At 45.7% G+C, this 16,560-nt stretch overlaps 1 protein-coding gene across 1 annotated transcript in view; it reads right to left on the reverse strand.

Moving 5' to 3' along the window:
* Positions 1-16,560, reverse strand: part of LOC142291659 (uncharacterized) — a 1,021,181-nt gene that overhangs the window by 893,049 nt on the left and 111,572 nt on the right. Inside the window, exon 20 of the mRNA XM_075336344.1 lies at positions 10,306-10,401. Within this exon, the coding sequence (XP_075192459.1) occupies positions 10,306-10,401 (96 nt within the window). The remainder of the gene's footprint in view (positions 1-10,305; positions 10,402-16,560) is intronic.

The following is a 16,560-nucleotide window of genomic DNA, read 5'->3' on the forward strand; positions in this document are numbered from 1 at the left end:
ATACCTAGCGTGACAATATGATGCATCAGAACATAAGATGCACCTAAGTTTTAGAGGAAGAAAATAGGAGGAAAACAAGTAAAAATGTGGTTATAACACACTATTATTGGTGGAATCTTCTTCTGACACTGTTATAGGGATAAAGTCTCCCAATTCTATACTAATGTCCCCCATCCTAGGCAGCTTTTAAGTATATACTTTATGTCCTCCATTCTGGTATGTATGTTCTCCCTCCTGGTACATATGATCCCCATTCTGGTACATATATCACTTATTCTGGTATATATGATTCCCATCCTGATATATATGTCCCCCATCCTGGTCAACACTGACAAGCAAAAAGGTAACAATGTTTTGAACTTTTGACTTTCAAGCTCCATATTTCACGATCCATTACAGCTTCAAACGTGAGACTACCATCATTTTATAGACAATCGTCTTGGCTATCTCATACATAGATTTGATTTGTAACTATTTAGCACATGATTAGTTATGCAGCTTCTTGTCATGTCATTGCATGGTTACTGTTTTTCTACTGTATTAAAAATATTTTTCATCCTGTATACTACAAATTAAAACCTGTTCTCACATTCCCTAATAGCTCAGTGTGTTATCAGGATGATTCTCAAGAGAAAGGTCACTGGTTTGAATCGAGGAGCTGCCATGAAGAAGATTTCCTAAGAAAATTGAAACAGCATCATCCAGCTCATTGATAGCGGTCTCTCAGGCAAGGAAATGTAAACACTGCATCATGTGAGTGTCATGACAGTTGGAAGAATAAGAAATTAAGTCTGTCCATCCATTTAAAAGCCAAGAGGTGGATGTCCAGTCAAAATATCAGAGTCAACAAGTTGGGTCATCACAAGATTTATCAGTTCTTGCACAACACACATTGCAGTGGAGGTGTCTTGTATGCTTTGTAATAATGAGATCACAGATATCCATCATGGATGCCTACATAGTTGAAAACAATGAGGGGAAGGGGAGTGGATATTCCATCATTCTCCCTCTGTATCTGGACTATTCAATATATAATTATATACTGCACTCTCTTAGTTAGGAACCAAACAGACTAGTTTATTAAGTGGATGCTAATTTTTTATTGCCTGTTAAAAACAAAACAATTCAGAAGACAGGACATAAATAGCGACAATTGAAAACATTTCGGTCCTTTCTTGGACCTTGGTCACATATCGCTAGGAAAAACAAGAAGACAAAGAATAATCACCAACTGTGTATATGTCACAATCCCGGTGTCCCAGCAGCGCTCCTTACCTACTGAGCTGATCTCACCATCGCACCACCGCTCCTTTCTCACTGAGCCGGTCCCTGCATCGCACCACCGCTCTGTACCCACTGATCCAGCCTCGCCAGCGCACCACCGCTCCTTCTTCACTGGTCCTGTTCACGCGTCCACCGGTCATGCCTGCTGCTCCCGCTCATGCTCCCCAGAGTCCTGTTCCTGTTCTCAGGAGTCTGATTCTGACTAATGTTCTGTATAGGACCGGGTCGCGCCCACTCAGCTGGTCTTATAGGCCCAGCACTGCTGCTACAGGAAATGACCTGAGGCTGTGCTGGGTATATAAGACTGGCCTTTCCATGTGGGTGGGGCCTGATCATCGCTTGTGTTTCTTTGCTTTGTCTTGTGAGCTAGGTGCTCAGGTCCTTTTGTTCCTGTTTCCTATATTACTGCCTTAAAGTACGCTGTGACCCTAGTGACCTGGTCCTGTCTTTGCTTCCTGATACCTGCACCTGTTCCTGTACTGTCCTATGGGACTCTATGACCCTGGTGACCTGGTTCTTCCCATTCCTGCCACGCTAGTGCTCCAGCTACCGTGTACCCTGCCCTCCAGGTGGGGTGCTCGGTCCAGTGGATCCACCTCCTGGGCCTACCAGTCCTCCCCGGCCCCCACAGTATATAAATAATGATTTACATCTATATACAAGGCAAAAATTATTTACATATTATACAATGCATGACAAATGCATGAAAAACGTTTCAAACTTTTCAAAGCAGCAGGCACGATGCCTAGGGATAAGCGAACCCGATGTTAGGTGTTCGGTTTTCAAACCGAATACTGACTTAAAAAAAAAAAACAGTTCGAAGTTCCGATGCTTTACGTATGCTGACCACTTGCGCGAGCATTGCTGTACTCAGGTATGCTCATTAATCAGCCCAGTGCGAGCCGCTTGCAGCAAACAAAGAAATGGAAAAACTTTGCCCACCCTCCCCCGGAAATATTCTGCTTATGGCTGTCTGTATGTGGGCAGAGACTCAAACTGTCAGAGACTTCCATTGGGGTTAGGGCCAAGTCTAAATCAGTGGACGTTTGGTTCGAGACTGGAGCAGTGGGGGAATGAGGAGAGGTGAGTATTTTTTTTTTCTTTTTTAAATCATTATTTATTTATTTGTCAAACTTGTATGCCGCCCCTCTCCAAAGACTCCGTGCGGCTCACAACACATAAATGTAAAATACAAAGTTTTAAACAAATAAAAACATTATACATACATTCAATTAACCTTAAAAAACATTAAAAACCCAACAAACATGCCCTATTTATACCAATTTATTTTATAAATTATTAGCCGTAGTCAATACTAACAGTCCCAATCCTGCCGACATAGGTAAGTGTGACGCCCTGGCATATCAGGTCGTCACAGGGTATTGTGCAATCTGCCCTCCTGTACAATATCCACCTCCTCCTTGGTTACGGGTCCCTGACCTTTGGTGTTGCTAAGAACAAGTTAATCAAAATCCTAGGAACACTCTGCACCACACCCACCAGACACACCAGTGGACGGCCTGAGTGGAATAGGGTCGCCCACTTGGGGGTTGGTTAAGGGGAGGTCAGGAGTGTCAGGAGCAGAACAGTGCAGTGTTGGAGGTGAAAGTGAGAGGAGGTCAGGAGCTGGACTCCTTGGAACTACTAGGTGGCAGACGTTGGTCTGGGCCTAGTAAGAGCTGAGCTGGACCCCGGTTGCAGGGGATCATGACAAGGGGCACGGACTGTCGAGGAGGACAGCCGGAGGCATTGTGCCATCACCGGACAGGGGCCAGGGCATGACGAGGTACGTGGACCCTAGGTCAGGAAGTAGCTTCAGGTGTCCTGGCAATTTACCCGATGAGAAGGGAGCCTTCAAGATCTGTTCTCCACCCACTCCAAAATTGGGGTACTAGCGCAATGAGGGGGATAGGACTTTCCACTCACACGGTCCAGAAAATCCCAAGCGTGAACCCTGAGAGCAAGCTCACCCAGTTAGCCATACTGGTGAGCGGGACCCGATTAGTTTCACACTAAAGGGACCAACTAGAAAACGAGGTGCCAAGGCAAAGGTCACAGACTAACAGGCAACACCATCGGGCACGGGATCCAGGCGTGCTCCCTCCCAGCGGCAGTGGTGTCAAGAACTTTGGTTTACCACAGTTGTCGGTGTCAGCGTTATTGGACTGAGTGAGTACATAAGTGACCCTTACAGTCCCAACGGCACCTCCCTGTCACCATCATCGAGTGCCGGGGCATTCCCCCAACCCGTTGAGGGGTTAAACACCTGGCTGCCCACACCATCGCCACTGGGTACTCCCAACTGCAGGGGTGGTACTCCACTTTACCACACACCACGGGTGGCATCACAAACTTCAAACATAACACCCCGTGTAAATATCCCCCCTTTATTCCGAGTGGCCGCGCAACCCCGGCCCCAGGGTCCGGAGATACCTCGAGCCACCGCGGATCCGGATCCGAGCAGCCCGGCTGCTGACACAGAGGCGGCACATAAGTCTTAAGGTCTTTATGGAATGCCAGTAGGGTAGGGGAAATACGAAGCTGTGGGGGGAGTTTGTTCCAGAAAGTTGGGACTGCTATGGAGAAGGCTCCTTGAGTACATTGTGTGGGCATTATATTGTTTCGAGGGCCTAGTAGGGTTCAGGGTGCATTATAGTATGTGGAAAGCAATGTGGGGTGTATTATACTATCTGGAAGACACTGTCTGGCACATAATACTAAATGGAAGGCAATGTGGGGCTCATTATGCTATGTGGAAGGCAATGTAGGGTGCATTATACTTTGTGGAAGGCAGTGTGGGGTGAATTATACTATGTGGAAGAATATGTGGAGGCCATTACACTTAATCGAAGGCAATATGGGAGCCTTTATATTTATGGAGGATTCTTTGGGGGCATTTGCTATGTGCCAGCCTTTATGTTTATGGAGGGCTATGGTGGGAGCTATTATACTGTACGGAGGGCTATGTGGGGGTCAAAGTTGGGGCATGATATTGTGTTGAGGTCATCATACTTTGTCAGAGGGGTACAGTAGGATCATCATATTTTGTCTTGCAGAAATTCACTGTGGAGGAATAATACTGTGCTTGTGGGCAATTTTGCTGGCATCACACTCTTTGGGGGCTATGAAAATGGAATTTATGGGCTTTAATAGGATGAAAATTACTTTGTTAGGACTGCATAGTTGTGAGATATACTCTTCTGTCTCCCCTCCAAATTATTATTTTTATTGCAGGAGGGGTGGGAGCACAATTAGAACTTCTGCCATCGGGCTCCATGATTTCTATGTACACCCCTGGCTGCACCAACATGTTTTAATCAGGTTTCCTGTCTGCTATTTGTTTTTTCTAAAATACAGTAATCAATGGCATGATCAGATCTTAATTTGACTACCTCCCTATTAATTGGTATTCTATTAACTGGTTTAATTTATAAATAATGCTGTAATCTGATTACCTTTTCTATCCACTGGCCATGTGAATGGCTTCCAGATAAAAGATTCTGTCATTTAGCTTTTAATCACGACATCCTAGCAGTGGGAAACATCTGTAAGGGTCTAAATGTTAACTAGTTGGGCAATACAGTGGCTCAATTGTTAGCACTGCAGTCTTGCAGCACTGGGGTCCTGGGTTCAAATCCCATCAAGGAGAACATCTACAAGGGGTTTGTATGTTCTCCCTGTGTTTGTGTGGGTTTCCTCCAGGTTCTCTGGTTTCCTCTCACACAAAGACATACTGATTGGGAAAGTAGATTGTAAGCCCCAATGGGGACAGTGATGATCATGTCAGTAAAGCACTGTGGCTTTAATAGCGCTGTCTAAGGGTACCGTCACACTTAAATGACGCTCCAGCGATCCCACCAGCGATCTGACCTGGTCAGGATCGCTGGTGCAATGCTACATGGTCGCTGGTGAGCTGTCAATCATGCAGATCTCACCAGCGACAAGTGACCAGCCCCCAGCCAGCAGCGACGCGTGGAAGCGATGCTGCACTTGGTAACTAAGGTAAATATCGGGTGACCAAGCGCTTGGTTACCTGATATTTACCTTGGTTACCTGATATTTACCTTGGTTACCAGCGCACACCGCTTAGCACTGGCTCGCTGCATTCCTAGCCAGAGTACACATCAGGTTAATAAGCAAACCGCTTTGCTTATTTACCCGATGTGTACTCTGGCTACGTTTCCAGGGAGCAGGGAGCCGGCACTGACAGCTTGAGAGCGGCGGACGCTAGTAACCAAGGTAAATATCGGGTAACCAAGCAAAGGGCTTCTTTTTGTTACCCGATATTTACCTTGGTTACAGCTTACCGCAGCTGCCAGACGCCGGCTCCCTGCTCCCTGCACATTCAGATCGTTGCTCTCTCGCTGTCAAACACAGCAATGTGTGCTTCACAGCGGGAGAGCAACGTCCAAAAAATGAACCAGCACTGTGTGTAACAAGCAGCGATCTCACAGCAGGGGCCAGATCGCTGCTCAGTGTCACACACAGCGAGATCGCTAATGAGGTCACTGCTGCGTCACAAAAACCGTGACTCAACAGCAATCTCGCTAGCGATCTCGCTATGTGAGAAGTATCCCTAAATGAGTAAAATAAATATGCACTAGAATAATCAGTAAATCAGACTAGACTAACATACATGACAGACAAAATGTTAGGGATATTTGCCTTTCAGGTGAAATTTCAGGATGATCCTTAAATGCCCTCTAATCTTTTCAGGTAAACCTAATGTAACTTTCTCTAAACCTTTGAATGCACATATCCAACTGTTCAGTGTTTCAATGCTTTTAGCACAATTTGCTGTTCTCTAAAAATAAGCTTAATGGCAAAATTCGTAACAGGTGTTTGATCCATGAATTGTCCAATAAATTTCAAGGTTTAATTAGAATTGGTATTTAAACAGTTCTCATCATGCTGTTCACGTTTTGACGTCATGAGACCAAGACGACATCTAACAATCAACAATTGATCAACAGTGCCTCGCTATTGCGAGGCTTCAAGCAGGATGTTCTCAGACGGTAGTAGCCACTGAGCTTAATGTGTCACAGAGTGTCATCAGCGGTTTGCAAAAGAGATATAGAGAGACTAGAAGAGTAACAGAAAGGCATAGATGTGGACGTCCTTTTGCCCCATCCAACACTGATGACCACGTCATTGTGAACAATGCCCTTCAGAAACGGATGATGAATGCCACACAACTCCAGGTACATTTAAGGGAGGTGAGAGGCACCCAAGTGTCACATCAGACCATTTGAAACCATTTAAATTAGCGTGGTCTGCATGCTAGATGACCTTCAAGGGTACTGTGATGCCCTGGCCTATTAGGTCATCACAAGGGTGCCGTGCAATCTGCCCTTCTGCATGGTACCCACTCCTCCTTGTTGCGAGTCCTGTCCCTTTGGTGTTGCTAAAAACTGGTGTACACAAATCCTGAGGAACACACTGCACCACACCCACCAAACACCCATTGGGCGAGGGGCATAGGGCACCCAGATGGGAGGATGGTAGAAGGAGGGCTATAAGTGTCAGAGTAGTCGGAGAGTGTCAGTGAGCCGTGACAGGACAAGGTCACGCTGCGGAGCTGGGCTCCTGTACCTGTCCCAGGTGCCAGATGTTGGCCTTGCCTGGAAGGAGCTGGCAGCCCGGTCACAGGGGGTAGTGACAGGGGGCACGGTACTGCCACGGAGGGCAGACCGGCGGCCTTGTGCTACAACCGGGCAGGGGCCAAGACACGGCAGGGTACGCAGACCCTAGGCAGGGAAGGAGCTTTATGAAGCCCACTAATTCACCCGACGACGACGGAATCTTCACGAACCGTTCTCCACCCGTTCCAAAATCGGGGTACTAGCGCAACGAGGGGGATAGGACTTCCCAAATCCGTCCAGAAGATCCCAAGCGTGAACCCTGAGAGCAAACTCACCCTGCTAGCCACGCAGGTGAGCGGGACCCGAGTAGTTTCAGGCAAAAGGGATCCACACAGAAGTAAACACAGTGCCAAGGGACAAGGCTTCAGACCAACCAGCAACGCCAAAAGAGCACGGACCCAGCGTGCTCACCCAAAGATTGCAAGGCATTCAGGACTTTGGTTTACCCGGTGTCAGTGTCAGCATCTCTGGACTGTGTGAGTTCATTGTGCCCCTCTACTCCCGACGGGTCCCCAGCCAACCATCACTGAGCCCCAGGACACCATTCCCGAGTCCCGGGACACCATTCCCCTGCCCATGGAGGGGTTAACATCACAAGGTGCCATCCCATCTCTCCCGAGTGCTCTCCCCCAAATGCAGCAGCGGTGGTATCCTGCCTTACCACGACCCGTGGGTGGCATCACGAACACTATCCAATTCTTTCACCCCCTTTTGTAAATACTTTTTCCCCCTTTTTCATTTCAGGCGGCTGCGCAATCCCGCCTCGGGTCTGGAGACCCCTTGAGCCACTGCAGATCCGGATCCAAGCAGCACGTCGGCTGTCGTGGGGCGGCACAGTACCTGTTCACACTTGCATGGGCCAGGAAGCATCTATGCTTTTTGAGGGACCAGTAGGCCTCATTGCTGCTCATGGATGAAAGTCAATCTATACTGAGCAGAAATTATGGCTGCCAATGTTGGAGATGTCAAGGAGAGCGCTATGCATCAGCCAATGTTGTCAGCAGATGAGCCTTTTTTGGCGGTGGTGTTACAGTGTGGGCAGGTGTGCCTAGCAAACACAGAACTGCCCTACACTGTGTGAATCGTACAGTGACAAGCCCTTACTATTTGAATAACATCATTAATCCAGTCATTGTGCCTCTGCATGAACAACACATGCCTAATTTCACCTTCATGGAAGACAATGCTCCAGCTCATCAAGGTTGCATCATTAGAGAACAGCTGGTGTATGGGGTACCTCAAATTATGTGGCCTGCACTTTTTCCAAACCTGAATCCCATAGAAAACCTATGGGATCAGCTGATTTGCTGTGTAGAGGCTCATAACTCTGTACCTTAGAACCTCAATGACCTGAGGACCACAGTAACTCGACTTGTGAACAGCATGAGACATTATTGCAAAACTGTAATTGATGCTCCAGGCCACATGACAAGTTATTGAGTCATTGACATTTTGGGGGATAATACCCACCACTGTTATTGACTTTTGTTTCAGTAAGGCTATGTTCACATTTCCGTTGTTTAGGATCAGTCACAATCCGCCGCTCTGATAAACAACGCAATCCATTTAGCGGATTCCGTTATTTCCATAGACATGTATGAGCGGTGGATTGCGACTGATGCCCTTGCATTGCATCCGCCGCCCGACTCATCAGTCATGGAACGACTAACCGTCGGGCGGCAGGAACGCAGCATGTAATGTTTTTTGAGCGGCGGAATCCTTTTGTTTTCACTGCGCATGCTCAGATCTTGTGTTTAATCATTCAAATCAATGTCTCTGATCGCCCGGCAGCCGGTTTCTGTAAGCGATCAGCTGATCGGCCGGCTTCTTTGAACGATCAGCTGATCGCCCGGCTTCTGTGAACGATCAGCTGATTGCCTGGCGGCCGGCTATTGTGAATGATGGCTCTCATAAAAGCCGATCGTTCACAATAGCCGGCCGCCGAGCGATAAGCTGATTGCTCTCTTTTGAGAGCGATCAGCTGATCTCCCGGCGGACGGCTTTTTTTTTTACCCTGTGTGATTTTCTATTTTTCAATTTTCTAAGAAAAGCTTACTATTATTTTTATTATTTTTTTACTATAAGGGGTACTTTGCACTTTGCGACATCGCTACTGCGATCTCGTTGGGGTCAAATCGAAAGTGACGCACATCCGGCGCCAGTAACGACGTCGCAACGTGTAAAGCCTAGAAGCACCAATAAACGATCGCAAAAGCGTCGTAAATCGGTGATCTGTGTAGTGTTGGTCATTTCCATAATTTTGCTGCAGCAACAGGTACGATGTTGTTCCTCGTTCCTGCGACAGCACACATCACTGTGTATGAAGCCGCAGGAGTGAGGAACATCTCCTTACCTGCGTCCCGCCTGCAATGAGGAAGGAAGGAGGTGGGCGGGATGTTTACGTCCCGCTCATTTCTGCCCCTCCGCTTCTATTGGACGCCTGCCGTGTGACGTCGCTGTGACACCGTATGACCCGCCCCCTTAGTAAGGAGGCGGGTCGCCGACCAGAGCGATGTCGCAGGGCAGGTAAGTGCGTGTGAACCTGCCGTAGCGATAATGTTCGCTACGGCAGCTATCAGAAGATATCGCATGTGCGACGGGGGCGGGTACTATTGCGCTCGGCATCGCTATCATCGGCTAGAGATGTCGCAGCGTGCAAAGTACCCCTTAGCCTATGTTCCAATATAGCCTAAATTATGTAATTTCTGCAGTTATTTCTGATTAAAAACACTAAAATACAAAATAACAATCTGTTCTGATAGATTTTGCTGCATTTTTTAATTATGATCTTTTGGTTCAGCATTTTTTTAAGCTTTATTAGTGCTGAAATGCTGGGAATCTGCACCTAATATTGCAATTCTGTGTTTTAACGTGGTTTTTCAGGCAAGTATATAGAAGCCTATTAAGATAAAACACACCAAGAAACAGTTCAACAGGGTCCTTAAACTCACAGTGGACAGGAGTTTTCACAAAATCACATCCACTTTACTTGAGCTGTTAAACGCAGCATAAAAAATACACTTTATTCATGCTACATGGTAAAATGGCCCAAGGGTAATTTAGTGATGTTCTTAAGATCTTCTTAAGAAGTGTTGACAAGGTAATAGCAGAAAACTACAAAAATAAATAGACCAATTCCATTTAGAAGAGCTAATATATATATATATATATATATATATATATATATACATATCAGAATATGCTATTATTTTGGTAACATCACATCATTATTCATGTTAAAGTAATTACCTTGCTTTTCTTAACCAGAAGGGAGAATTCAAGTTCATGGAGCAATGCTGCCATCTAGTGCTGCAAGTGTGTATGTAGCGGTATGTACAAATGTTATTGCTTAGATTTCTACAGAAGACACTGTTCTCACCTGACATTCAATAACACCATTCTCCACCTGCTGCAGGATGTGGCCAATTAACTCCAAAACTTCGTCATCTTCTGCCACGTATTCTTGATATCCCCCCTGAAATACAGACCTTCATTATACTGTGTATATGATACAGTGACTCAGTGGATACAAGATCTGCAAGGAATTTATATGGTTATGATTATAAGGATTGTTGTAAAAATATATATACATAAAATAAGTTTATAAAAAGACTTTCTATTGAGCTTGTACAACACTGTGCACACACTCGGACAACAGCTGGGTGCTTGTGTGTCTTTTAAGCAGCCAATGGAAGTCTCACCACAGGTTTACAGGACATTTAAGGGACTACAGCATGTAAAAAAACATTGAAAGGGACACAAACATTAAAACTCATTCAGCTTCAGTTGCTCCTTGAGTCTTTGTAACCTCACCTGAAGTGATGATTCTGTCTACCCGTATGTAAATACTGCATCTAATCAACATTAACCACAACATCCAAAGAGCCAGTGAGTGGCCGCAGCAGTCTCATGCAGGTAGTCACAATGTCCTTTCTTCAGGCCAGCTTATCAAAACCAGTGGGACTACCGGAGTGGCAGCACTCATGTAGCAGCGGATTTACAATGGTATAAAAAGTTATGTTGTTATTTTATGACATGTCCTTATACTACTGACCTATTCTTGCTCCCCTTCTGGACTTTGCTCACTTCTCCTGGCTCTCTCCCTTTGCAGTAGTCTATGCCGGGATTCTCGGGTAACCTAGTGAACTCCTCTGACATTATCACCATAGGCATTTTAAGGACAACTTAGGCAGAGTGCCTAAGTGCTTGACTTTTGACTCAAGTTTTGTTAGAGTTTGCGTCTCATTCACTTGGCTCAGATCCAGCCAGGTGTTTAACACCTCCTCTGCTACTCCTGACTTTCATTCTGCAACCAGCATTGTTTTCAAGTTCAGTTTTGCTTACTAGATGTTCTTCCCATCTCCTAATCAGCAAGCAAGTTTCCAACATGGTGCTGTTCACTTCTATCTTCTGAACTCAAATGAATGCATCTCTTCGAACGAGCCTCTAGTTTCCCTATATCTTATTGCTGCAGTGTAGTTAACTATTTTCTTGCTTCAGGCTCCAGTTTGTTTGCATGGATTACTGCTAAGTATTGCCTATTACTAGACTGCATTTACTCCTCTGTCATTCCTGTGATTAACTGCATCCTTGCTGGACTATTCCACCCTGCTGCTATTCCAACAGCTACATATACAGTAGGTGGAATACAGTATGAACACGTCACCAATTTTCTAAGTGAATACATTTCTGAAGGTGCTATAGGCATGAAGTAATCAATCCATAGATGTCCATAAATTAATCTACCTGTAACAGTGAGAAATTACATAAGGAAAAAGTATTGAACGCATGAAGAAAGAGAAGTGCAAAAATCATGGCAAGTCATGACACCAGCTCAAATCTATCAGTAATCAGAAAGCAATCCTGCCACTTAGTAAAAAATAATATCAGCTGGTTTAACTCATGGCCTATTAAAAGGTGTCTCATTACCAATGTGCTACACAACAAACATCTTAGGATGGGTAAAAAACAGTGAGCTGTCCCAAGAACTTTGTAACCTTATTGTTGCAAAATATACTGATGGCACTGGTTACAGAAGAATTTGTAAACTACTGAAGGTTCCAGTGAGCACTATTGGGGCCATAATCCGGAAGTGGAAATAACATCATTTCCTAATAAACCAGCCATGACAAGGTGCTCTCCACAAGGTTTCAGACAGAGCAGTGAAAAGAATTATCAGAAGAGTTGTCCAAAAAAACAAAAAAAAAACATCTGTGGAAAGCTTCTGGAAGACCTAGAATCAGCAGGTACAATTGCTTCAAAGAAAACAATACGTAATACACTCAACCTTCATGACCTGTATGCACACTCACAATGTAAGACTCCAATTCTGAACAATAAGCATGTTCAAGATCGTTTAAAATTTTCTCAACAACATTTAGACAAGACTGTGAAATACTGGGAGAATACAGTCTGGTAAGATAAGACCAAAATGTAACTTTTTGGATGCCATAATGCACACCATGTTTGGAGGCAAAAAGGTACTGCATATCACCCCAAAACACCATACCAACAGTGAAGTTTGGAGGTAGGAACATCATGATGTGGGGCTGTGTTTGCACATACGCCACTGGAAAACATCACACAATTGAAGGAAGGATGAATCGAGAAATGTACTGAGACATTCTTGATTAACATCTGCTGCCATCTAGCAAGATGATGAAGATGAAACAAGAGTGAACATTTTAGCAAGAAGATAATCCCAAGTACACAGCCATGGAAACTCTTAATTGGTTTCAGAGAAAGAATAAGAAGCTGCTAAAATAGCCCAGCCAATCACCTGCCCTGATCCAATGCAACATGTATGAAAGGAATTAAGTTCATAAAAGGACCTTACGGGACCTACAGGATTTGAAGAGTGTTTGTATGAAAGAATGGGCCAAAATCACACTTGAGTAATGCATGCAACTAGTTTCTTCATAGAGGAGCCATCTTTAACCCCTTCAGCCCCCGGGCACTTTCCGTTTTTGCGTTTTTGTTTTTTGCTCCCCTTCTTCCGAGAGGCGTAACTTTTTTATTTTTCCATCAATCTTGCCATATGAGGGCTTGTTTTTTGCGTGATGAGTTGTAGTTTTAAATGAAACCATAAGTTTTACCATATAGTGTACTGGAAAACGGCAAAAAAATTCCAAGTGCGGAAAAATTGCAAAAAAGTGGGATCGTACAATAGTTTTTGGGATATTTTATTCACCGTGTTCACTATATGGTAAACCTGAGGTATCTATGTGATGCCTCAGGTCGGTGCGAGTTTGTAGACACCAAACATGTATAGGTTTACTTGTATCTAAGGGGTTAAAAAAAATTCACAAGCTTGTCCAAAAAACGTGGCGCACGTTTTGCGCCATTTTCCAAAACCCGTAGCGTTCTCATTTTTCAGGATCTGAGGCTCAGTGATGGCTTATTTTTTGCATCTCGACCTGACGTTCTTAACGGTACCATTTTTGCACAGATGCTACGTTTTGATCGCCTGTTATTGCATTTTGCGCAAAATTTGCGGCGACTAAAAAACGTAATTTTGGCGTTTGGAATTTTTTTGCCGCTACGCCGTTTACTGATCAGATTCATTGATTTTATATTTTGATAGATCGGGCATTTCTGAACGTGGCGATACCAAACATGTGTGTATTTTTTATTTTTTTAACCCTTTAATTTTCAATGGGGTGAAAGGGGGGTGATTTGAACTTTTAGGTTTTTTTATTTTTTTTTTTAATTTTTTAAAACTTTTTTTTTTTTTACTTTTTTTTTATTTTAGTAGTCCCCCTAGGGGGCTATAGCAATCAGCAATCCGATCGCTTTGCACTATCTGCAGATGTCAGCTACAGAGCTGAGAACTGCAGATTTGCTGCTTCACTTTCAATGCCGGCTGTATTCCGGCATTGAGAGGAAGTGAGTCATGTTAGCTACAGGCGTCATCACATGACCCTGTGCTACCATGGCAACCGCCGAAAGTCACATGATCATGTCACGTGACTTCCGGTGGGGGCGGGGTAAGTGAATGTCATGGCGGCGCCCATATACATATCGCTGCCAAGATTTTGGCAGCGAAATGTAAGGGGTTAATGGCCGCGGGTGGAAGCGATTCCACCCGCGGCTAGCAGGCACACATGTCAGCTGTTGATAACAGCTGATATGTGCACGGATCGCTGCCGCCTGCCGGCGGCAGGGGGCGGGGCTTACCGGCACACGATCCATGACGTACCCAGTACGTCATGGGTCGTTAAGGGGTTAAGCTGTCATCAATCACCAATAAAAAAATAACAATTTCCGTCTCGAGACTCCTAACAGAGGCTCCACGGACCTTTTTGATTTGCATACTTCCCAGGAAGCAATGCACCTAGGATTTCACTGTGTTGAGCGCCCTCGTTGGCTGCCGGCAGTGTTTTCTCTGGCTAGTCTCCCCGAGATCAGTGATTGTTTTGTCTTGTTGGTCTACTAGGCATTGCTTCCACCTGGCCAGAATCCTAGTCCACACTGATGAGGGGCAATACCCCAAAACAGCTGTCTGTGGATGGATACCTGGCCTTGATATTTCCCTTTTCATATCTTTAAACTCATCGAGCTGGATATTGACTAAAAGGGACACTTAATATGGCGGTTATGGTGGTCTCCTTAAAAGAGCTACTCCTTGGCTAAGTCCTTCCCGGAGGGATATCTGGCTATTTTCGTGTCGAGACTCCTAACAGAGCCTCCACGGACCTTTTTGATTTGCATACTTCCCAGGGAGCAATGTACCTAGGATTTCACTGTGTTCAGTTCCCTCACTGGCTTCCGGCAGTGTTTTCTCTGGCTGGTTTCCTCGAGATCAGTGATTATTTTGTCTTGTCAATCACCAATAAAGGCTTTTGTACAAAGTTTTAAATACATTTCAATAAGTGTGTTCAGCATGCTTTTCCTGTGTCATTTTTAATTACACATCATAAATTTATTGACATTTATGGTGTAATTTCTCGGCCTGCATGGAATGTATTGGTTGTTATCGACATCTGATGAGAAATTCAAGTCAATAGCACGTTTAGAAATATATTTACTTATTTCAGCCACTGTACATCTCTGCATTCCTGTGATTAACTGCATCCCAGTACAAAAATAACAGTTTTCTATACAGTTACAGTTCTCGTCTGTATCTGCAAACATGGGTCACTTGTTTGTCTGCCATCCTGTATACCCTGTTGTTTTGGTCCTTGCTTGACCAGCTGAGGGAGGATTCTCCGGTCGTGATGTCTGTGTAACCAAACCCCCTTATCCTCTAAGAATAAACACACGGACTGCATGCGACTTGGTTCAAATGGCCACAGCAGCCTTTTATTGCCTATTGTTTTACAAACTAGCACCTTAGGGACGCCGTCCAACGGGCGACCCAAAACAACCACATAACAGTAACAATAGACAATAACATTTTCAATACCCCCCGGGGTAGGCCCAGTCCTCTAACTACTACTCCCCCTGTCCCCGGCCGCAACACACCGACCCAGAGACGAGGTGCCAATCACCCACGGATTGACCCCCACACTTTGGCAGAACCCCGTGCCTGCCACATCCCGGAAACCGAGAGCCACCATACCAAGACAATGACTCCCGGTCCAGCCACCAATCACTTCCAAACCTCTGGACCAGACCTACCCCCACCGCTGCTGTGACAAAGAGTATCCCAACTACCCAAAACATCCCCCATATAACAACACAAAGGGAGGGTGGGCGGGGATTGTTCGGCGTCCGGAAACAGAAGAGGAGGTAACTCTTTCCTCTCCCAGACTAACCCTTTCCCTGCTCCTCCTCTTCCTCCCAGGCTAAGACCATCCCCCAATGCTATATTAGGCATACACACAACTGTCCCTATTAACCCCATCACTCCCTACCTCCCCCTTGGTCATGTCGCCCCTCCCCCCCAAGTGGGTCCGTGGCTTTCTTGACCAGCTGAGGGAGGATTCTCCGGTCGTGATGTCTGTGTAACCAAACCCCCTTATCCTCTAAGAATAAACACACGGACTGCATGCGACTTGGTTCAAATGGCCACAGCAGCCTTTTATTGCCTATTGTTTTACAAACTAGCACCTTAGGGACGCCGTCCAACGGGCGACCCAAAACAACCACATAACAGTAACAATAGACAATAACATTTTCAATACCCCCCGGGGTAGGCCCAGTCCACTAACTACTACTCCCCCTGTCCCCGGCCGCAACACACCGACCCAGAGACGAGGTGCCAATCACCCACGGATTGACCCCCACACTTTGGCAGAACCCCGTGCCTGCCACATCCCGGAAACCGAGAGCCACCATACCAAGACAATGACTCCCGGTCCAGCCACCAATCACTTCCAAACCTCTGGACCAGACCTACCCCCACCGCCACAGGACAGGCCACGTGACACCTTACGTGGCCTGGACCCGCCACACACCAAAAGCACGCTCCACACCATCCTGCAGACCCAACGTCCATAAATCCAGACCAACCTCGTTGAGGTGCACACCATCACCCCTCCGAAATCGCCAATCTGCCGGCTCCAAATCCCTGTGCCTTACCACAATCCCACCATTCCTGGTCACAAACCTAGCCACCACCCTATTTACCTGGGCCCTGGCCTTATTAACCTTCTCCACCGACCGAGCCCCTCTCCATGCCAACCTGGTCACT

This window comes from Anomaloglossus baeobatrachus, chromosome 2 (genome assembly GCF_048569485.1).
Source record: "Anomaloglossus baeobatrachus isolate aAnoBae1 chromosome 2, aAnoBae1.hap1, whole genome shotgun sequence".
In the NCBI taxonomy this organism is placed as follows: domain Eukaryota; kingdom Metazoa; phylum Chordata; class Amphibia; order Anura; family Aromobatidae; genus Anomaloglossus; species Anomaloglossus baeobatrachus.